Source organism: Ornithorhynchus anatinus, chromosome 3 (genome assembly GCF_004115215.2).
Source record: "Ornithorhynchus anatinus isolate Pmale09 chromosome 3, mOrnAna1.pri.v4, whole genome shotgun sequence".
Lineage (NCBI taxonomy): Eukaryota > Metazoa > Chordata > Mammalia > Monotremata > Ornithorhynchidae > Ornithorhynchus > Ornithorhynchus anatinus.
The window spans coordinates 129,646,127-129,670,587 of record NC_041730.1 but is presented as its reverse complement, the minus strand read 5'-3'; the positions used below and the strand labels follow the sequence as shown (position 1 = coordinate 129,670,587).

The window sequence follows — 24,461 nt, the reverse complement described above, 5'->3', positions numbered from 1 at the left end:
TACTGCCGTGTACTCCCTCTCAGCACGCTGCCAGCGAATCCGGATCGAGGCCTGAATTTGTTAGTAGTCTGTGTAGTTAGAAAAGCTGCCAGGGAACAGTGTGAGTCCTGCGTTTGATTTGGTTGCAGCTGGGACTGTTGTGAATGGATCCTTTTCTTGTCAACAAACGAGAACAGAGCGTACAAGTTCCTGCCCATCGACGTAAACGCAGCGGGCTTGAGCTCGTCTCTGTCGGTGCCTCCGTATCGGCCGCTCGAGTCAACTGAGGCGCTTCTTGACGTCACCTCTTTTCTTCCCCCCCCCCCTCAAAGAGCTGCACTGTGATCCCAACTCTGATGGTGGTTTCCTCCGTGAATCCTGGGAATTTGGGCGGTTTTCTCAACCTTTCTGTACTTAATAATACTGATAACTATAATAATTATGGTACCAAGCACTTACTAAGCACTTACTAAGTGCCAGGCACCGTTCTGAGCACTGGAGTAGATAGAGGGTGATGAGGTCGTCCCACATGGGGCTCACACTTCTAATCCCCATTTTCCAGATGAGGTGACTGAGCCCCAGAGAAGTGAAATGACTTGGCCAGGATCACACAGCAGACAAGTGGCGGAGCCGGGATTAGAACCCAGCTTCTCAGACTCCCAAGCCTGTGCTCTTGCCACTAGGCCGTGCCGCTTCTGAAGGGCGGGAAGGGCGTGTGAGGAGAACGGCTGGGGTCGGGCTTCCCGGGAAATGGCCGGTTGGTAAAGAGAAAGAGGGCCGACGCAACGCGGAACGGCCGACTCGACTCTTCAGAGAGCTCGCGAAGCGCGGTCTCAGACAGTGCCATCTCGCAGCGCCGCCGCCGCGGCAGACGGACCGGCCCGGAGGGCAGCGCCCAAGAGAACGGTCGCTCGCTCTCCCGGAGCCCAGGGTTCGATGAGATTAAAAAACGAAGCGACGCCGTGGAAAAAAGAGACGGGCTCTGGATGGGACCAACTCGTTAGTGCAACGGAGATCCGTCTTTGCCCGAGATCAGAACGCGGGGAGACGGTCAGTCAGGCAATCGGTGGTATTCGCCGGAGAAGCGGCGTGGCCCAGTGGAAAGAGCGCGGGCTTTGGAGTCCGAGGTCATGGGTTCGAATGCCGGCTCGGCCACTTGTCAGCTGCGTGACTTTGGGCAAGTCACTTCACTTCTCGGTGCCTCAGTGACCTCATCTGTAAAACGGGATGAAGACTGTGAGCCCCACGTGGGACCACCTGATTCCCCCGCGTCTACCCCAGCGCTTGAACAGTGCTCGGCACATAGTAAGCGCTTAACAAATACCAACGTTATTATCATCATTATCATTTATTGAGCGCTTACTGTGTGCGGAGCGCTCTGTTAAGCACTTGGGGGAGTACAGTATGACAGAGTTGGTGGACACTCTCCCTGCACACAGTGACCTTACAGTCTAAGAGGCTCCGGACAGGATCGAGGGCCGCCGCGATCTTAGAAGAAGTGGGGCCTAGTGGATAGAGCACGGACTTGGGAATCAGAAGGGCCTGGGTTCTAATCCTGGCCTTGCCCCTTGCCAGCTGTGTGATCTCAGGCAAATCACTGCATTTCTCTGTGCCTGTGTTGGATACGCAGTAAATGCCTAACACTACAATCATGATTATTATTATTATTATTATTCGGCGCCCGTATTTGCTGAAGCGAGCACTACTATAGCAAGACCTTATTTCTCTCTTCCCTCATCTCCCTCTCTCGATTCAGTCGTATTTATTGAGTGCTTACTGTGTGCGGAGCACCGTACTGAGCACCTGGAAAATACAATGCAGCAATAGAGACAGTCCCTCCCCACAGTGGACTTACAGTCTAGAGCGGGGGGAGACAGACATCAGAACAAGTCAACAGGCATCAATATAAATCATGGAATTATAGATTGTATAGGATGTTATATATTCTATATGATATGCTCGATATAATTATATATTCATTCATTTACTCATTTATTCAATAATATTTATAGAGCGCTTACTGTGTGCAGAGCACTGTACCAAGTGCTTGAGATGTACCTTTCGGCAACAGATAGAGACGGTCTCTGCCCAGTGACGGGCTCCCAGTCTAAACGGGGGAGACAGCAAAGCGGAACAGGGCGAAACAAAAACAAGACGACGTCATCAAGATAAATAGAATCAAGGAGATATGCACCTCATTGACAGAGTAGGATCATACATAATATATAGAAATGAGCAAATGAGAATAATACGTACAAATGAGCAAATGAGAAGAATGTATATAAATGAGCCAATATGTGTGTGTGTGTGTGTGTGTGTGTGTAGATAGCATGCTGGATGTCTAATCAAGGCTTATCATTTGAGTTTCACTAGTATTAGAATAGTGGCTTTTCATTAAAATGTGTGGAGCACTACGCTGAGCATTGGAAAGAACGAGAGTGAGCACTATACTGAGCACTGTGCAGGGTGCTTGGGAGAGTACAATGTAACAGAGTTGGTAGACACAGTGATTGACGCTTGTTAAAATTTAAGCCCATTGCTCTTGAAGCCTTCAGTGAAATCTTTTACTGAAGCTGAGGGAGGCTGTGTATTTCCTCATCCTAATCCACGTTCTCTTCTCTCGACCTGCAGTTCTCCGTCACTCATCTTTCTCTGCCTTTCTTCTCCTCTCCCCTTTAATCATTCATTCCTCCAATAGTATTTATTGAGCGCTTACTATGTGCCGGGCACCGTGCTAAGCGCTTGGAATGAACAGATCGGTAACAGATAGAGACAGTCCCCGCCCTTTGACGGGCTCACGGTCTGATCGGGGGAGACGGACAGACGGGAACAGTAGCGATAAATAGATTCAGGGGGATGAACGTCTCACTGAAACAATAGCAAATAAATAGAATCGAGGTGATGTACATCTCGTTAACAAAGTAAATAGGGTGATGAAAATATATACAGTCGAGCGGACGAGTACGGTGCCGAGGGGAGGGGGAGGGGGAGGGGGCGGAGCAGAGGGAAAGGGGGAAAATCAGTCAACCGGTCGGTCGGTGGTACTTAGGGAGTGCTTACCGTGTGCAGAGCACTGTCCTAAGCGCTTGGGAGAGCACGGTATAACAGAGTTGGTAGACGAGTTCCCTGCCCACAAGGAGAGTGCAGTCTAGAGGAGGACAGTAAGGGTTTGCACTGTGTGTAATGTATACATATATATGATTATATTATATAATATATAATTACATTGTACAGTATATAATTCTATATAGAATAGAATTATATAGGCTATATGGCATTCTATATCATCTATAATTCATTTTATTTATATCGATATCTTTTTACTTGTTTTGATGTCTGTCTGCCCCTCCCCGCGGCCCCTAGACTGTCGTTCCGCTGTGGTCAGGCATTGTCTCTCTCGATTGCCGTATTGGGCTTTCCAAGTGCTTAGTACAGTGCTCTGCACACAGTAAGCACTCGATAAATACGGCTGAATGAATATGTAGAGAGAGAGAGAGAGAGAGATACACGAGGGAAGAGAGAAATAAGGTGTTAGTAGTGCTCGCTCCTGCAGGTATGGGCACTGAATAATAATATTAATAATAATCATGATAGTGCTATTAGACATTTACTGTGTATCAAACCCTGCTGAGCGCCTGGGCTGTCTTTCCCGCTTGACTGTAAGCTTGTTGTGGACGGGGAACCCGTCCATCAACTGTGTTACGTTGTACTGGCCCCAACGCTTAGTACAGCGCCCTGCACACCGTAAACACTCGGTAGGTGTCATCGATTCATTTAGCTCAAGCCGAAGGAGCTGTGCCTTCGGTGCTAGCCCACGCCGTCGTCACCGTAACGGTTTCTGTTTGGTGCTTACTGTGTGCTACGTGCCACTCTACTAAGCGCCGAGCGCTTAGTACAGTGCTCTGCCCATAGTAAGCGCTCAATAAATACTATTGAACGAATGAATGGGGCAGGTACAAGATAATCAGGCCCCACATGGGCTTGCCGGTATAAATAGGAATTCCCACGGCTGGAGGATTATGGTTTTATTGCTGCGTTGTACTTCCCAAGCGCTTAGTACAGCGTTTTGCACACAGTAAGGACCGAATGAATAAATGAGCGCCCTTCTGCCGCAGTTCACGGAGGGGATTATGCTGGAATGATTGGCGTCGACGCCTTTCAAATCGGCGTAGGTAGTAATCATTCTCACTACCACCTTTGGCCATCATTCGGCCAAACTAAATGAATGCATCTAGTTCTTTTAATCTGTCTTTAAGGAGCGGAAGACATCGAAATGCAATCATTTTTGAAGTGGCTTCTGTGGTTTCCTGTCCGCCGTGCACTGTGAACCGTAGATTTCGTCTTCCTTTCGAGGGGCGGGGGGTGAGCACGGCAGATTCGAAGTGATGGATGTGAAACTCGGCAACCACCGAGGGTAACGAAACGGGCCTCAAGAAATAGCCGTCGTAGAACCGTGAATCCGAATGTTCGGTACCCGATGCCCATTTTTTTTTTTTTTTTTTTTTTTTAATTGGGAGTCTTTCGTGCTATCTAAGGACGGAGCTTTCAGGGCGGTAGGAAGATGGGAGTGCATCAGGCATCTTCCTTGTTAGGCACGGCCTCACTCTGTGCGATTTCTTGTCATTTTCCCTGGAAATGTTGGAGCTTCAAGGAGACCTACCTCTGAAATGCAATTTTATAAGAATTTCCATAGCGTGTTACTCTTTTGGACGGCTCTTAATGATATCCTCATATCTTAATGGTAGAAGCAGCGTGGCTCAGTGGAAAGAACACGGGCTTTGGAGTCAGAGGTCGTGGGTTGGAATTCCGGCCCTGCCACTTGTCAGCTGTGGGACTGTGGGCGAGTCACTTCACTTCTCTTTTGTTAATGAAATGCACATCGCCTCGATTCTATTTAGTCGCCATTGTTTTTGCGAGATGCTCTTCCCCTCGACTCTAATTATCGCCATCGTTCTCGTCCGTCCGTCTCCCCCGATCAGACCGTGAGCCCGTCAGACGGCAGGGACCGTCTCTATCTGTTGCCGACTTGTTCATCCCAAGCGCTTAGTACAGTGCTCTGCGCATAGTAAGCGCTCAATAAATACTGTCGAATGAATGCTCTGTGCCTCGGTTACCTCATCTGTAAAATGGGGATGAAGACCGTGAGCCCCACGTGGGACAACCTGATTCCCCTGGGTCTACCCCAGCGCTTAGAACGGTGCTCCGCACACAGTAAGCGGCTTAACAGATACCAACATTATTATTATTATTATCACGAAATCATACTGTTCAGTCATTTGGAGATATTTGAGCGTCCTCTGTGTATTGGGCCCTGTACTAAGGCCTAGGAGGAAATACAGTTTCCGGTGAACTAAACTCAGTCCCAGGGCTTCAGTGAGCTGACATTCTACGTCCGGGGCAGTTTGCTTGGGATCAGCGCCGGGCTCCCCGTGTCCCGGGACGGTAGCAACAATTTATGAGGGGACTGCTCCGTCTGAGGTTCGCGAGGGCCGGGGGAGAGGACGGGAAGTAATAGTAATCATGATGGAATTTGTTAAGCACTTACTTTGTGCCCAGCACTCTCCTAAGTGCTGGAAGGGATACCAGATAATCAGTGTGTCCCACGTGGGGCTCACAGTCTTAGAGAAGCGGCCTGGCTCAGTGGAAAATGCACGGGCTCGGGAGTCAGAGGTCTTGAGTTCCAATCCCGGCTCCACTGCTTGTCAGCTGTGTGACTTTGGTGCAATAATAATAATAATGTTGGTATTCGTTAAGCGCTTACTATGTGCCGAGCACTGTTCTAAGCGCCGGGGTAGACATAGAGGAATCAGGTTGTCCCACGTGGGGCTCACAGTCTTCATCCCCATTTTACAGATGAGGTAACCGAGGCACAGAGAATTCATTAGTGACCTCGTCTGTCAAATGGGGATGAAGACCGTGAGCCCCACGCGGGGCTCTAATCCCCCCGATTAGACTGTGCGCCCATCAAAGGGCAGGGACTGGCTCTGTCTGTTACCGATTTGTACATTCCAAACGCTTAGTACAGTGCTCTGCACATAGTAAGCGCTCAATAAATGCTAATGAATGAAAAAAAAAAAAAAAAGCCTTGGGAGGTTGGAGATGGACAGGAGGAAAAGCGGAATGCGTAAAATCACTAAGACCAAGGCACACGAGCACTTCCGTCCGTATCTCTAATTTACGTGTTTGTGTTGCTGTCTGTCTCCCTCCTCTGGAGCGCAAGCTTGTGGTGCCAGGGATCGTGTCTGTTTATTGTTGTATTGCACTCTCCCAACCGCTTAGGACAGTGCTCTCCACACAGTAGGTGCTCAGTAAATATGATCGAATGAATGAATGAGGACAGCTTGGCTTAGTGGGAAGGGCCCGGGCTTGGGAGTCAGAGGACGTGGGTTCTAATCCTGGCCACTTGTCTGCCGCGTGGCCCTGGGCAAACCACGTAAATTCTCTGTGCCTCGGTGACCTCATCTGTAAAATGAGGATTAAGACGGTGAGCCCCACGTGGGGCAACCTGACTACTTGTATCTACCCCAGTGCTTAGAACGGTGCTTTGCATAGAGAAGCAGCGTGGCGCAGGGGAAAGAGCACGGGCTTTGGAGTCAGGGCTCGTGAGTTCGAATCCCAGCTCTGCCACTTGTCGGCTGTGTGACTGTGGGCGAGTCACTTCACTTCTCTGTGCTTCAGTTCCCTCATCTATAAAATGGGGATTAAGACTGTGAGCCCCACGTGGGACAACCTGATTCCCCTCTGTTTACCCCAGCGCTTAGAACAGTGCTCTGCACATAGTAAGCGCTTAACAAATACCAACATTATTATTAAATACCAACATTATTACATAGTAAGCACTTAACAAATACCATTATCATCATCATCATTTACTATGATCACAGTAAAAACACAAGAGGATCGCATTGAAGGAGCAGTTTTCGGATCATTTAGCACTCAGTCAAAGCTGTTGGGGCACAGTCAGTAGAGCACGGACCTGGGAGTCAGAAGGTCATGGGTTCTAATCCCAACTCTGCCATTGTCTGCCGTGTGACCTTGGGCAACATCGCATCGCTTCTCTGTGCCTCAGTTACCTCATCCGTAAAATGGGGATTGAGACTGTGAGCCCCACGTGGGACAACCCGATCCCCTTGAATCCCCCGAGTGCTTAGAACAGTGCTCTGCATATAGTAAGCACTTAACAAATGTCATCATATTGAGAAGCAGCGTGGCTCAGTGGAAAGAGCCGGAGCTTGGGAGTCAGAGGTCATGGGTTCGAATCCCCTCTGCCACTTGTCAGCTGTGTGTCTGTGGGCGAGTCACTTAATTTCTCTGTGCCTCAGTGACCTCATCTGTAAAATGGGGATTAAGACTGTGAGCCTCACGTGGGACAACCTGATGACCCTGTATCTACCCCAGCGCTTAGAACAGTGCTCTGCACACGGTAAGCACTTAACAAATACCAACATTATTATTATTATTCCCGATTCCTAAGGACAGAACCCTCCAAACGCTTAGTACAGTGCTCTGCACATAGTAAGCCCTCAATAAATACTATCGAACGAATGAACCCTGTTGGGGCTCATCTCGTACGGGGCCCCGTCCCTGTCTCTGCCCCACGTGGGACAACCCGATTCCCCTGTGTCTACCCCAGCGCTTAGAACAGTGCTCTGCACATAGTGAGCGCTTAACGGATAGCAACATCATTATCATTATTTCGGAGCCAGCTCTGCGGCGACCTCAAAGCGAAGCCCTCGCTCGAGAAGGGAAGCACCTACTCTGATCGCTGGCCGGTTGGCTGCCGTGGTATCCCAGCGGCCCTCGGCCACGGTGCGTCGTTCGAGTCGGAGCTTCGCCGAAACTTTAAATCGTTCTTCTTTCTGCCGTGCGCGCGCCCCACTTGAATTCACCGTAGAGCAGCTGCTGTCATCTCTCCTCCTCCCGCGTCCCACCCCAGGGAGCCGTGTCGCTGCGAGCGTGACTTCATACCGGGATAGAGTCTACGGGATCTGACAGAGTGGCACCAAACGGTCCCCTCGGTCGTGCTATAAAAGCAGAACGAGAATTTGGGGGAGCGTTATAAACTCAGAAGAACGGTCAAAGCGTCAAAAGATGTAATCCAGGACGGAGAGTTTCCGAGCGGATTCTTCTCGCGGAATATGGGAGTTTGGGGTGGTGGCGGCGGACGGACCTGAGACGTTTCGGGACCGTTCTTTCGATTGGCGGTTTTGCTCGTATGCTTCCGGACCGCTGTATTTTAATATTTTATCTCGAAACCACGGAAGACTGAAATGCGCTTTTTATTCTCACGGTAGGAGGTGGAACGGTCGGCGGCTGAAGGAAAAAGAGGAGCGGCGGGTAGCCGAAGACGATACCGAGGAAAGCGATGCGGAGTTTGACGAAGGTTTTAGAGTGCCGGGTTTTCTATTCAAAAAGCTTTTTAAGTACGTAGCACGGGTTATTTTTTTTTTTCCTTCCCTCTGTGCAAAGAAATGCTCTTGGGATTTTGCGGTTCATTCGTTCATTCGATCGGATTTATTGAGCGCCGACTGTGTGCAGAGCACTGTACTGAGTGCTTGAAAAGTATAATTTGGCAACAACAGAGACAATCCCTAACCAACTGCAGGCTCACAGTCCAGAAGTGGGGAGACGGGCAACAAATAATAATAATAATAATAATAATGTTGGTATTTGTTAAGCGCTTACTATGTGCAGAGCACTGTTCTAAGCGCTGGGGTAAACACAGGGGAATCAGGTTGTCCCACGTGGGGCTCACAGTCTTAATCCCCATTTTACAGATGAGGGAACTGAGGCACAGAGAAGTTAAGTGACTCGCCCACAGTCACACAGCCGACAAGTGGCAGAGCTGGGATTCGAACTCATGAGCCCTGACTCCAAAGCCCGTGCTCTTTCCACTGCGCCACGCTGCTTCTCCAGTAGACAGGCATCAGTAGCATCAAAATAGATAAGTAGATTATAGGTACACATCATTAATAAAATAAATAGAATAATAAGTATGTACTCAAGTGCTGTGGGGCACGGTCGTTATGCGGTCTCCAAAAGTGCTTGTGCTTGGCACATTGTAAGCGCTTAACGGATACCCTCATCATCATCACCAGTCTGTTGCACAAACACACCCGGTATAATAATTTTAGAGGAACAGCATCGCCTAGTTGGAAGAGCAGAGGCCTGGGAGGCAGAAGGACCTGGCTTTTAATTCCAGCTCTGCCACTTCTGTGCTTTGTGACCTTGGACAAGTCACTTGACTACTCTGTGCCTCAGTTACCTCATCTGAATCCCGGCCCTGCCACTTGTCAGCTGTGTGACGGTGGGCAAGTCACTTCACTTCTCCGTGCCTCAGTTCCCTCATCTTTAAAATGGGGATTAACCGTGAGCCTCACGTGGGACAACCTCGATTACCCTGTCTCCCCCAGCGCTTAGAACAGTGCTCTGCACAGAGTAAGCGCTTAACAAATGCCAACGTTATTATTATTATCTGCCCAATGGGATTCAATTCCTGTTCTTCTTCCTACTTAGACTCTGAGTCCCATATGGGACCTGCTTATGTTGGGTCTAGTACAGTAAGTGCTGAAGAAATGCCAAAATTGTTATTATACTTGGTCCAGTTGAACTTTATCCCTTTTACCTGTCTACTTCTTTGTTGTGCTAAGATCACTTTCATTCATTCAGTCAGTCATATTTATTGAGCGCTTAATGCGTGCAGAGCACTGTTTTCCAAGGAGCTGTTCAATTAGGTGTGGTCAGAAAACTTAATGGGTAACATTAGACCCAAAATCATATTTCTTAGTCCGGACCAGGAAGTCAGAAGGGTCAAAGGTTCTCATCCTGGCTCCTCCACTTGTCTGCTGTGTGGCCTTGGGCAAATCACTTCACTTCTCTGAGTCTCAGTCACCTCATCTGTAACAAGGGGATTAAACCGTGAGCCCCATGTGGGACAGGGACGGTGTCCAACCCGATTTGCCAGCGCTTAGCACAGTGTCCAGCACAGAGGAAGCGCTTAATTGCCACAATTATTATTATTTCTTGTTCTAGCCGATGGTGATAACCACTACTGTCATCAGACTTCTCCTAGAACCAGTTTTTTAGATAGCCCTGATGGTCTGATCATCAGGGAATCTTGAGGAGTAGAAAAAAAAACTACTCTTCTATCAGTTCAGAATGAATAGTGAAAATTTGGGGCAACAGAAAAAAAAAAAAAAAAAAAAACGCTTAGGGGAGTTGTTGAGTAGCAATCTTTTTTTTTTTTTTTTCTCTTTTTGGTGTTTTTTGTTGTTGTTGTTGTTGTTGTTCTTAACTGAAAAGAAGCAGAGCAGCATAATAGAATGTGGACCTGGGAGTCAGAGGTTCTGGGTTCTAATTCCAGCTCTGCCGCTCACCTGCTGTGTGACCTTGAGCAAGTCACTTAGCTGATCCGTGGCTCAGTTTTCCAAAGGGGAAAATGGAGACAAAATATGTGTATTCCCTCCCTCTGTGAGCCCAGTGAAGAACAGAGACAGTTTCCAATCTGCTTGAGTTATAGCAACCCCAGGGTTTAGGGCAGTGCTTGGCACGTACTGAACACTTAATAAATACCTCTCTCATCATCATCAACATCCTTATGTTTGCTTCTGTTTCCTTAATTAGCCATTCTACCTTGGATTTTTCACTGCCTTCTTTATTTAATTCTTGATGTCACAGTCTCAAGTTGCTCCTTTACCAATATTCCAATCCATTTTTCCTTCTTTCTGCTTGTAATTAGATATTCAGTGGCTAAAGGCAAGCAGACAAACCAAAAAATGATTTGTTTCCCCTCTAAGCCTCCTCCTTCTAAGAATATTTTCTTCCTGGCCCCTTTTCCCTTCTCACACTCTAAAAGGACTGCGATCCGAGGTTCTGTGATATATGCTGCTTGACTTCAGCTCTGCTTTTAGTTATAAAAAGCTCTTTCTCAATTTAGTGTTTTCAAGAGCTTCAGTTCCCGCTGCCTTTGTCTTTTCACTCGAAATGGTTGTTCATCTTTAACCTACTTGTGTTCGTTCCCTTCTGAGTCTTATAATAATATCAAAGTGAATCTACCCCAAGTAATGATCTGCCACGTCCCATTTGTTAAGATTGGTCATATCGCTTAGAATTGGTCTCTGCCTTTAAAAAATGCCTTTAATTCATTTTTTTTATTAAAAGATATCAAATTCACTTAACTGAATATCCAACTGTATATGGAGTAAAAAAATACCCTTGTACCTCCCACCCTGGGAGGAAACAGAAAAATAAATGAAGCCGAAACTTTCAGCCCAAGATCCATTTCGCCCAACTTTCTGACGATCTGTAGCGTGTTAACACCTCCCCCCGGCTTTCCTGAAGGACGATGCTGATTTTAACCATTAGAATCACCTCGGCGAACTGCCTTCCCGCCTGAAAATACGAACGAAACCAGGTGTCCCCTGCTTGTCGTGCCTATCAACTTAATTAGATGTGGTGTGGGATTCCAGGAGAAAATAAACGTGCCTCACACGATGTCCGGATGCATCAAAAATGCATGACCTTGTAAATACGGCACTCATGTAAAACACGCGGCCGACACGTTTCTGTAACCGACACCGGCACCTTGCCTCGTGATTAATTCATGAGTACTTTCCGTTACCGTCTTTATTATCAAACATTTGCCGTTTTCTTCTTTTTTTTTTTTTCCCCCCCTCCTCGTTGGTGCTCGTCGTAGGTACCAGCAGACAGGTGTTAGGTGGCTGTGGGAATTGCACTGCCAGCAGGCAGGAGGAATTCTGGGAGACGAGATGGGATTGGGCAAGACCATCCAGATAATTGCCTTCTTGGCAGGTCTGAGCTACAGCAAGATCAGGACGCGCGGTTCAAATTACAGGCAAGTGCTTCTCGGCAGACTGTCAGTCTGTGGAGCTCAATGAATATTTCATCCGATGTATCGCTGGTGGAGGAGGGTCTTGTGAATTATTGATGCCATTTCAATTACAATATTCCTTTAATTCTTTTAGTGGGGGACATCAAAGGAAAAATTTTACGAGGCAATGGTGCTGTAGGGCAGGGGAAATTAAACATGTAACACTTTTAATGAATTCCAGGCATCGATGCTTCATTTTGCAGATGAGCCCCACTAGATATTTTGGGTCAATACGGTGTCTAAGGTTAGCTTCCACAAATGGATTGTTTACCAACTCAATTACATTAATATCAATAGTTTACACAATATGGAATTTTAAATTAGACGTAGTACCTTTCGTTCCATTTATTACATTTCACATTAAAATCGCTGTCCTGGCAAGCCACCAGGTGAGCGTTTTACAGGAAGTACAGAGATAACTCGTAGGCAGAGTTGGAGCTTTGGCTGAAGGGATTGGAAGCGGCTCGTCGGAATTCCTTTTACGCCCCGCACGGCGAAGCCGGCTACATCTGTGGGATCTGTTTTCGTCGGAAAGATGGTCTGGACTTAAATGGTCTATCGTGTCTTTTCCTTGCTTCCCTTTTTCTTCTTTTTTTTTTTCTTTTTAATCCTCCCAAAGATGACCGGAGAACACCAAAAGCGGGAACTTCATATCACTGAATACAGTACCAGGGGACAGCTAAATGTGTCTTGTTTAGGTTTGTTTTTTTTTTAACCTTAAGTGAACTAAGTAGAAAATATTAAAGCTTTGCGCTTCTGAATACTTTTCTCATCAGGATCCCTAAGCACTCGATGAATCCGTGGCGTTTTAGATATGGGAAAACCAAAGAAAGGAAGGGTTTACTAAGCTTTAATAAACCAGAGCGTAGGGAATAGAGGATATATTTTTTTTAAAAGAAGGTTGAAAGAGATCAAAATAGTGGTGGATTGAAAGTATTTAAGGTTTCCTTCCAAACCGGACAGAAGAGATGTACTATTCTGACGTGCAAAAGTTCAGTAATCAATTGTATGTTGTTTTTCCCATTTTTAAACTGGGGACCCTATTGGAGTGAAGTGCTAACAACATAGGAAATACCAGACCAAATCGTGTCTATGTGAAGCTTAGTGGAAATAGTAATTGAACTAAAATTTAATTCATTTTTCCGGACTTTTCCTGAACCGTATCTGTTTTGTTCTAAATACTTGAAAAGATATTTTTCTCAACCGGAAGCTCCTGTTTTGCTATTGAAAATTACTGGAGCTGATATTGGTCCTTTGAAGCCAAACATGCTAGCCAGAAGGCATGTAACCCTCTCGGTGCAATAACATTTATTACACAAAGCTGGTATTTGTCACCTTATTCATCTCTCGTAGCTCATCAGTTTCAGAAATCTTTGTCGTAAAGGAAGAAAAAAATGAAATTTTTTCTATCTTTAAGACACAAGGGTGATTGGAAGCAAAGAAATGACAGTTTGAAGGTAGCGTATCTAACACGGATAATAATAATAATTACGGTATTTGTTAAGTGCTTACTTTGTGCCGAGCACTGTTCTGTGCGCTGGATGAATTTTGTGTTAAAGCAGAACTCTTATTGGCAATGATTTCTAACTCCCGTTTTCAGTGTACTGAGTTTTGCAGTGTTTAGAACAGAATGTAAAGGCGAGGTATTTTTCGAGACAGTCCTTTAGCTAGTGGTTGATAAATCTGGGTTTTCCTGTTTTCACTCTCTTAACTTTATCTCTTAATTTAAGACATTGATCTGGGAGTCAGGGGACCTGGGTTCTAATCCCAGCTCTGCCACTTGGGCAAGTCACTTAACCTCTTGCTCTCCCTGCTTCTTACACTGTGAACCTCATGTGGGGTAGAGACTGTGTCTGATCTATTATCTTGTCTCCGCCCCGCTGTTTAGCACACGGTAAGTGCTTCCTAACTGTTGTGACTATAATTAGGAAGTCCTCACTCTTTACTGCATATCTCGTATTGGAAATTTGAGATTATAAATCCCAATTATATACTCAAATCTTATCCAAACGTCAAAAAGGTAAGAAAAGAGCAACCTTTAAAATAAAGGGGGTTTTTGAAGCAATCTTCATTCTTCAGTTCTCGTTTTTGTTGTCACCCATATAAAAGCGAAACAGTTTTACACCAGATGGTAATATTGAAGGGAAAGCTTCGGAATAGTCCTCCTTATTTAAAACTGTTCCATCCTTACGGATTTGTCACCCACCCGCTTTTCCCCCCTTTGTTCTTTAATTGTGAGCCCCTGAGAGCCAGGGACCCTCTTTAATTCTTACCCTTGTATTCTTTCCCAGAACTTCACGTGGTCCTTTGCACACATTGGTAGCGTCGTAGCCTGATGAATGTTTAGTAGAAAGTAGGCTCTCTGGCTTATTCATTCATTCAGTCATAGTTATTAAGTGCCTACTGGGTGCAGAACACTGTACTAAGCACGTGGGAAAGTACAATGCAACTGTAAAGAGTGACAATCCCTGCCCACAGTGAGCTCATAGTCCAGACCGGGGGCGACAGACATCAATAAGAACAGGCATCAATATAAATATATAAAATTGCAGCTATATAGAAAAGTGCTGTGGGGCTGGGAACGGGGGGGGAAGAGCAAAGGGAGCAAGTCAGGGTGACGCAGAAGGGAGTGGGAGATGAGGAAAAGTGGAGCCTAGTCCGGGAAGGCCTCTTGGAGGAGATGTCCCTCCGGTAAGGCTTTGACGTGGGGGAGAATCGTTGTCTGGCGCATGTGAGGAGGGAGGGCTTTGAGGAGGCAGGACGTGGGCCGGGGTCGGCAGCGAGACGGGTGAGATGAGCTCCCGGTGAAAAAGTTAGCAGCAGAGGAGGGAAATATGCGGGCTGGGTTGTAGAAGGAGAGAAGCAAGGTGAGGTAGGAGGGGGCAAGGTTTTAAAGCCAATGGTGAGGAATTTTTGTTTGATTGAATCAATCAATCAGTCATATTTATTGAGAACCTACTGTGTGCAGAGCGCTATACTAAATTCTTGGGAGAATTCAGTGGTGATAGAAGATACGTTCCCTGCCTTCAAGGAACTCACAGCGTCTCACTTGTGTGTTTTTGATAACGGGATTTTCCCAAACTTCATAAAATGCGTAAACTTCTATTTTTCATTTAATTCCCTTTCTCTCCCACCCCCCAAATCTTATATGCAGTTTACTCTACCGAACCAAGGAAATCTGTTCCTGGGAAGTTGTCCCGGAAGAGCAGTTTGGGTATAAAACTTAAACCGTGTCTTCTTAAGGAGAGGCAGTCTTATCACGAGCTGAAGTCAGGGTGAACAGTAAGCAGCAGCTGTAATCAGTTAACCGGCCATATTCATATCCCCCGCTACGTGAGGAAATAAAATGGCAGATTGGATTATAGCCCAGACGATTTCTATTAAAATAGTATTAGCGGAAACCGCTTAAGTAAAGAATTGGTTGTGTGTCAGCCGAACAACTGGGAAATTTATGAATGAAGTGGCATTCTGGAATATCCTCCTTAATTTACCCACGTAGTCATCTGTGCAGTCAGCTTCATGGGATCCTGACAGAGACCCCATTAATTTTTCCTTCTCAATCCCTAATCCTGCTTCTGCCATCTCGGATCTCCTGGTACCTTCCCACCTGGAATCAGTGACCACCTGTGACCTCAGAAGTCCTGGAGAGTGATCTGGATGTATAGAAAAGGGCTAACAGGTAGTGGGAGTGACTTAGTTTCTTCTGTTCATGTTCTTCCTCGGTGAGGCACGCAGGCAATTAAAAAAAAAAAAAAAAGGAAAAAAGGAAGAAGAGAGCAATGAGAAGGAGGGACGCTGGAAATAAAATTAAAGAGAAAATGGGGTCAAAAAGTTGAAGAGCAAGGAGAAAAACAGAGTCAGAAGCTGAGAGGACACACACACACACACACACACAAAGTGAATTTATAAGCGTAACTCTCCCTCCTCCTCCCTCCACCTTCCAAGCATTGCAATATTCCACTAACCATAGGGATTAATAATCAAATGGAAAGTACTTGAATCTCCTGCTTTCCCAGGCCTTTCAGTCTTGGATATATTTTACTGGTTTCCATGAAGCAGCATGGCGCAGCGGAAAGAGCCCGGGCTTGGGAGTCAGAGGTCATGGGTTCAGATCCCGGCTCTTCCACTGCGCGGCTGTGTTACTGTGGGCAAGTCACTAAACTTCTCTGTGCCTCAGTTCCCTCATCTGTAAAATGGAGATTAGGTGTGAGCCTCACATAGGACAACCTGATTACCTTGTATCTACCCCAGCTCTTAGAACAGTGCTCTACAAATAGTAAGCGCTCAACAAATACCAACATTATTATTATTATTATTATTATTATTACCCCTAACCCTTTGAGCTACTGAGGTGTGAATAGCATTACATTCTCACTTTGTAACATAGCACGATGATCTTAAAAGTCACATCCAATCTCTGCTTTGGTCTCACTCCTTTCTGCTGCCATGTTCAAAATGAAAAGCTGCCACTTAGGGTAACCGTAGAAAAGCACACAACAAGGCTATGGTATGTCTTTCCCCAAGCTTTGAACTGATTCATTCAGTCGTATTTATTGAACGCTTACTGTGTTCAATGCTCTCGCGTAAGTGCATAAGCACTTGGGAGAGTTCGATATCATAGTAAGCAGACACATTCCCTGCCCCCAGCGAGCTTACAGTCTAGAAGGGGAGACAGATAATATAAAAAAGTGCATTTACAGGTATGTACATAAGTACAGTGGGACTGGAAAGGGAACAAAGAGAGCAGGTCAGGACGACGCAGAAGGGAGTGAGAGAAGAGGAAAGGGGGACTTAGGAGATATCTTTTGGAGAAGATGTGCCTTCAGTAAGGCTTTGAAGGTAGGTAGAGTCGTCCTTTGTCGATTTGAGGAGGGAGGGTGTCCCAGGCCAGACAGTTCATGGGTGAGGGGTTGGCGGCAAGATAGACAAGATGGAGGTGCAACCTTACACTTTCCAAATGACAGCCTTACTTTATTTTCACTCTTTGTAGACTGATTAACTATTAACTGATAATAAAGGACCTGTGATTACACAAATTGTGATTGTAAACTCCTCAAGTCTGTTTCCCCAGAATTTAGTAGCGTGCCCTGTACACAATAGACCCTGAGTACATATATTTAGTTATATTTAGTATGTAAAGTAGCGTGGCTTAGTGGAAAGAGCACACGGGCTTGGGAGTCAGAAGTCGTGGGTTCTAATCCTGCCTCCGCCACCTAGTCTGCTTTGTGACTTTGGGCAACTCACTTAACTTCTCTGTGCCTCAGTTTCCTCATCTGTAAAATGGGGGTTAAGACTGTGAGCCCCACGTGGGACAACCTGATAATCTTGTATCTGCTCTGGTGCTTAGGACAGTGCTTGGCACATAGTAAGCACTTTACAAATACCATCATTATTATGATTATTGCTATTATTTGGATACGACACCATGTTGTATTCAGTACTGGTTCTGATCCCAGCCCTGCCACTTGCCTGCAGGGTGTCCTTGGGCAAGTCACTTAACTTCACTGGGCCTCTGTTTCCTCATCTGTAAAAGGGGGATCCTAGCAACTGTTCTCCCTCCTACTTTGATTGTGAGCCCCATGTGGGACAGGGACTGTGTCTGACCCACAGTCAGGAACTTGTTTGAAGGTCTCTGGGCATAATGTAAGAATAATAATAATAATGTTGGTATTTGTTAAACACTTACTATGTGCAAAGCACTGTTCTCAGCGCTGGGGGGTATACAAGTCGATCAGGTTGTCCCTCGCGGGGCTCACAGTCTTTATCCCCATTTTACAGATGAGGTAACTGAGGCCCAGAGAAGTTAGGTGACTTGCCCAAAGTCACACGGCCGACAGGTGGCAGAGCCAGGATTAGAACCCATGACCTCTCACTCCCAAGCCCGTGCTCTTTCCACTGAGCCACGCTGCTTCTAATACATCATCCATTCAGTACAGTGAAATGATACCCAGTGGCCTCTTCACAAGATGAGGAAATTTATAATGTAATCACTTCAATCTAGCTTTGGGATTTCCTAGAATCCGAAAGCACTTAATAAATCATACTCCCAGTCTGCAGATGGACTGGAACCTAGTGTAGACTTGGTCTGTAGTCCATGTCTAGAAAGTGGGAGAGCCCGGATCTACCTCTCCCAGCTCATTGCTACTCTCATCGTGATGCTATATTTGAACGTCTCTAACTCGTGCTCTAGTAAGCTCGTGATTTGATAGTGGATGACATAATCTGAACTAGGCAATGCCGGGAAATATCGAATTCCTAGTAAAAGATGGGACCCGAATCACGTGGTATGTAGTGAAGATCCACTCTGCAATTGGAGAAGCAGCACGGGTAAGCAACCCGGCCTAGTGGATGGAGCAGGGGCCGGGAAGTCGGAAGGACCTGGGTTCTCATCCTGGCGCCGCCACTTGTCTTGTGTGACCTTGGGCAAGTCACTTTAATTCTCTATGCCTCAGTTACCTCATCTGTAAACTGGGGATTAAGAGCGTGAGGCCTATGTGGGTCAGGGAATGTGTCCAACCTCATTAGCTTCTATCTGCCCTGACATTCTTACGATGCATGATACATAGTAAGCTCTTAACAAATACTGTTATTATTAATGTTATTAATAATAATGATGGCATTTGTTAAGCGCTTACTATGTGCAAAGCACTGTTCTAAGCGCTGGGGGGATACAGAGTGATCAGGTTGTCCCATGTGGGGCTCACAGTCTGAATCCCCATTTTACAAATGAGGTAACCGAGGCACAGAGAAGTTAAATGACTTGCCCAAAGTCACACAGCTGACAAGCGGCGGAGCCGGGATATGAACCCATGCCCTCTGACTCCCTAGCCCGTGCTCTTTCCACTGAGCCCTGCTGCTTCTCTGTGTTATTAATTGAGGCCATAGCTCAGTAACATCCATGCAGGATTGGAAGTTCAAGAGAAAATCAGCCCAGGGATACTTGATTTTAGAAAAGGAAACTGAAAATATCCCATTTGAAAGAGAAAATAGAAAAGTTTAATACAAAACAGTAGCTACTGAAAGTCTGGAGGCTTGCGGCTTAGTGGAAAGAGCCCGGGCTTGGGAGTCGGAGGACACGGGTTCTAATCTCGGCCATGCCACTTGTCTGCTGTGTGACCGTGGGCAAGCCGCTTAACTTCTCTGTTTCTCAGTTACCTCATCTGTAAAATGGAGAATAAAACTATGAGCCCCCTGTGGGGCAACCTGATTGCCTTGAATCTATCCCAGTGCTTAGAACAGTGCTCGGCACACAGTAAGCACTTAAATATCGTTATTATTATTATTTTTAAATTAAAAAAAAAAATAGTGCATTAGGACTTAGGTAAACTGCAGGGAGGAAAAAAACAGATGATAAATAGAAACCCTGTGCAGTTAAATGGAAGGATGAAAAAGATCATAAAAGGGAAAATGTCACACTTTAAAATATTGAAACTTTAGCCAAGTGAGAAAAGGAGAGTCAACATAGAGTGATAGGTTAGGTGCAAACGGGAAATGAGGCAGGCCAAAAAGGAAATCTTACACAGGTGCAAACACATTTTACAGAAATGATAGAACATTCTTCAAATACATCAAAACCTGTAACTCAGCTAGAACTACTTGATTGATCGTGGAGAAAAGATATTCGGGAATGAAAAAGATGGCTCTGTAGCTGAATGAATTTGTTAATTGTATTAAGAAAGTTATTTAATAGGTTCACGTTTTGGGGAGCAGAAAGGTAAAAAGAATTGGATCCAATTGTGACGAGAATACAGGATATTTTATCTCACAGGTAAACCATATGTAAATAAAATCATTGGGTCCAAACACCTTCTTGGACAGTCAGTCAATTCATCGGTGGTATTTATTGAGAACTTACTATACACAGAACACTGTACAAAGCACTTGTGAGAGTAGAGCAGAATTAGAGATCCATAATGGGTCACTAGAGGGAAAGCGAAATGAAAAATGAAATGAATAGATGGAGAATGAAAAATTAGGGTTTTTAGATGGTCTCATCCCAACCAAGAGGAGGAAAGTCAATTCCTCTGATAATAATAATAATTGTGGTATTCATTATGTGCCAGGCATTGGTCTAAGCACTGGGGTAGCTACAAGTTAATCAGGTTAGACATCATCTCTGTCCCATATAGAGCTCACAGTCTCAATCCCCATTTTACAGATGAGGGAACTGAGGCACAGGGTAGTGAAGTGACTTTCCAAGATCACACAGCGGATTTGTGGCAGAGCCGGCATTAGAACCCAGGTCCTTCCGACTCCCAGGCCCGTGCTCTCTTGCTGCTTCAAGCATCCTGTTCCACCTCAACACTAGTCCAAAATCCTGGGGTGGGCTATGACCTGATCTAGGAATGGCACTCTTTTTGAGTTCTTACTTTTTGGTCTGCTGTTGCGGATCATTATATTAACTGCATTCTGAGGATAGTGCGAGGTCCCACTTTCACTTTCCGCGTTCAGCCAGTTATAAAGTATGATTTTCCCCTTTAACAGTGGGTTAGTAACAAAAAGGAGTTCATGGTCAGAGGAAAGTCAAACAGCTAGGAATCAAAGTCTGCCTTAAGGTAAAATATAGGGAGGAGAGAGAGCATACAGTGGCCCGATTTAAAGATGGAATGCACTCAATCAGAAGAATAAATTGATCTGAACACAAAAAGGAAGGTAATATTGTCTGAAGTTTTGTTTTGCCATGTTCTTATAACATTTCCTCTGTCTTCTGTGGTTTTGGTTTTCCAATTTCAGTTCTCTGTACGGCGGTTGTTTGGGTATCCTGCTGTTACTCGTACTCCTCCTGTAGCCAGTGGACCATAGCTGTGTTAGGCAGTACTAAATGAGCATGTTTATTGCCATAGGTCTTGTCTTTATTGCACACAAGTTTGAGTAGCCAAAGCGAAGCGTCAAATAAACCTAAACCTAGTTAAATGAGGAGAGAATGAGGTTTGCATTGATTTTTACCAAAATTTACCTTTTAACGCTTTTTGTCGGAACGCTATCTGACTTTTGTTTTTCTGTTGATAACAGTGTCCATTAATCATTCAGTGGATGAGCTCTGTGGATGTTTCCCTTTCATCACACTTGAACCAAATAGATCTTTCTATAAAAAAAAAAATGCCAATCAATTTCAAAAGCTGTTTTTTCTTCTCAAGCTGGTGTGTGTCTGTGTGTTAATCAAACACTTAATATACTGTATTTAATTCATGACAATATTTTCTTCTCATATATTTTTTTTTTTTCTTAGGTTCAAGGGATTGGGCCCAACTGTGATTGTGTGTCCAACCACAGTAATGCATCAGTGGGTGAAAGAATTTCACACTTGGTGGCCTCCGTTTAGAGTTGCGATTCTACACGATACTGGCTCATACACAAACAAAAAGGTGACATTTGCAGCATTTCTGGGTTCTTTTGTTTTCTTACCGAGGGGCTCCCGACTTGCCTTGCCCGACTCCTCTTTAAGGTCTTTCAGGCTGCCGTTAACAGCTGCGTGGTGTTACTTCTGAAGAACGTTTGCGATTTCTGTCTCATTTTGGGTGTTTATTAGCGGCTACCACGGTTGTAATGCGTTTCTGTAGAATTTTATATTGACACATTATCTACTTTGTTAGTGACAAATTACACTAACCCCCATATGCATTGTTTGCCACAAAGCAGGTCATTTATATCGCGTGTATTGTTAAAATGAAAAAACAAAACAAAAGAGACTGGGTAATTTATCTAGCAAAGCAGCAACATGACTCATATTAGAGCCCGGACCATTGGTTTTACGAATCATGATACCTTTTCAATTTTTCTTCTGGGAAAGTCTCAGGAAATCTGGATTCAGGAAAGTGCCCATCACCTAAAGCAGTAGGAAATAGCAAACTTGCATTTGGAGATGTGCCAGGATACTAGAGCCCTGTTAAGTTTTCCATCAAAGGCATATAGGTTAACCCCCGACAGCTCACCCCTTATCCCACTCACTCCATTTCAATAAAGTTTATCAACTGAGCTCTAGATTGGAATGGAAAATGAAAGGGCACGGGGCCCTCAATAGAGCGAGTCCAGAAAGACAACCGGGGACCACTGGATCACGGCTATCGCCGGCGTAGTCGAAGTCCCAATCACGGTATAGTTCCGTTTGACTTCGGAGAGGCACAGTGAGATTTCCGTTAATGAACCCGCTTACGTCGTTCAGATGAGCCCTTGGAGGGTGTCATTGGAAACGGTATTATCGTGAGTATTATTATTGTTATTGAATGCTGACAGTGTGTAAAAAGAGTTGGGGTAATGGGGAACACCCTTAAAGACTTGTTCCTCAGCCTGAACGGAGCTCAAGATCATAAATGCGAAGCCAGACACAGACACCAGTAAGAGTGTAATCCAAACAGTGAAAACAGGTCAACAAAAGTGTCAACAGTAGATTGGGACATCTCCGGGTACCCCATCAATCGATGGCATTTATCGATCACTTACTGTGTGCAGAGCACTGTAGTAAGCGCTTGGGAAAGTACCATATAACAGAGTCGGTAGGTACATTCCCTACCTACAAGGTGCTTACAATCTAGAGGAGGTGTAGGCAATCAGAGAAACAGCTACAACCTTCCCAGTGGTCTTGTCTTGTGCCGTCGAGTCGTCTCCGACCCATAGCGACACCCCGGACACATCTCTCCCAGGACGCCCCGTTCTCCGTCTGCCCTCGTTATGGTAGGGGATCCATAGAGTTTTCTTGGTAAAATGACAGAAGTGGTTGACCATTGCCGCCTTGCACGAGTCTCCACCCTCGACTGTCTCCCATGCCGCTGCTGCCCAGCACGGGCGAGTTTTGACTCGTAGCAGATGGCCTGCCACTCGCTAGCCACTGGCCAAGCTAGGATTGGAATGGACAGGCCTCCGCTTCACTCTCCCTCCCATAGTTAAGGCTGGTAGGGGACTGGAAACTCCCCAGGTGCGACCCTGAGAGGGATGTATCCCAGTGCTGGTGGCCGGACTGGGACCCTTTGCTTTGTCAGACACGGGGGAGAGAGGTCGGCCCAGGCCTTGAGTGATGTGGACCTTGAGTTCCTGGTTCCCTGTAGACTGTTTTCATCCCAGCCTCTCAATTGTTTTTCATCGCCATTGTACCTCTCACCTCATTATCTCCCATAGCTATTCAGGAAGGGACTCTGGTTGGGGGGGTTTGGTAGTATTATTATCTTTGGTTATGGAAATCTCAAATATTCTGGGCCCTTCTACAAGGAACAACAGAAATGTCTTTTATGATATCTTAATGAAAGTCTCAAATATTTCGAACAACATAACCCTTCCACGAGAAAAGACAGAAGTGTCCTCTGTGCCCATTGACCTGAATTAGTCAACAGGATCTGTTTACCTTCACGGGTTGCCAAAATTATGGCTTATCTCCATCCCCAGAGGCTTTGGTTCCATTATTATAATCTGAAGAACCACCTTCATTTCAGCTTAAATGGGGTTTGAAAGAAAAAAAAATCATCTCATTACTTCCAAATAAAATGGGCAATTTTTTGCGTCTTTAGGACTCTTCAACTCAGTGCTGTTTGAGGGCAAAACCTTAAATAATGGAAATTTCTAATGGAAATCTCTTTTGTGAGTTTGAGTGTGGCTGATACAGCAATTTAAACTCTTCAGAGAGAAAGCATGCTAAAAGTCCAGTGAGCTTTCCTTTATTATTATTCCTATGCCTCCCATGTATAGCAGTTCAGGTCTACACAGTAAGCGCTCAGTAAATAGTATTGATTGACTGATCTGTAAATAAATCTGTCATAACATCCTCAGCTGTCAAGTGAAGGTGCTATAGGAATCTGTGGTGTCTATCTTTCCCGAACTGAGGTTTCTTAAAAATATGGTCAGTTATCAGATAGTGACTTTCAGAAAGAGACCCACTTAAATTTCTTCCACAACTCTATCACTTATTGTCACTTGCTAAATATTGAGTTTGTCTTCTAAAGAGTGGTCAGGAAGTAAGACTTGCATTTAGGGAATGGAATTAAACGGTCATTTCATCCATAGCTCAGTCAGTGTATTGTGAAACAGTGTGTTCCAGTGGACAGAGCATGGGACTGGGAGTCAGAAGACCTGGGTTCTAATCCCTGCTCTGTCACTTGTTTGCTTGGGCAAGTCACTTAACTTCTCTGTACCTTAATTCTCTCGATTACAAAATGAAAATTCAATACCTATTCTCTCTCCTATTTAGACTGTGAGCCCTATTTGGGACTTGATTCTCTTGTATCTATCCCAGCACTTAGTACAGCACTTGGCACATAGTAAGCGCTTAACAAAAACCATTCATTCATTCAATAGTATTTATTGAGCGCTTACTATGTGCAGAGGACTGTACTAAACGCTTGGAATGTACAAATCGGTAACAGATAGAGACAGTCCCTGCCGTTTGACGGGCTTACAGTCTAATCGGGGGAGACAGACAAGAACAATGGCAGTAAATAGAATCAAGGCGATTCTATTATTATCAACCACAATTATCATCATCATCATCTTTATTGTGTCTTTTTTTTACACTGTATCTACCTGAGCTGGATGCATTCTACCTAGACAACTGTGGTGGAACATTGCTTAATACTTCAGCAGCTTCTCTACAAATCGCATAATGAAA

At 45.2% G+C, this 24,461-nt stretch overlaps 1 protein-coding gene across 6 annotated transcripts in view; it reads left to right on the top strand.

Moving 5' to 3' along the window:
* Positions 1 to 24,461, top strand: part of ERCC6 (ERCC excision repair 6, chromatin remodeling factor) — a 101,732-nt gene that overhangs the window by 40,073 nt on the left and 37,198 nt on the right. For 5 of the 6 annotated variants that reach the window (XM_029059733.2, XM_029059734.2, XM_029059732.2 and 2 more), the window contains 3 exons: positions 8,274 to 8,402; positions 11,675 to 11,833; positions 21,099 to 21,234. In XM_029059733.2, coding sequence (XP_028915566.1) covers positions 8,274 to 8,402; positions 11,675 to 11,833; positions 21,099 to 21,234 — 424 coding nt within the window. The remainder of the gene's footprint in view (positions 1 to 8,273; positions 8,403 to 11,674; positions 11,834 to 21,098; positions 21,235 to 24,461) is intronic. The other variant, XM_039911626.1, reaches the window with a different exon arrangement.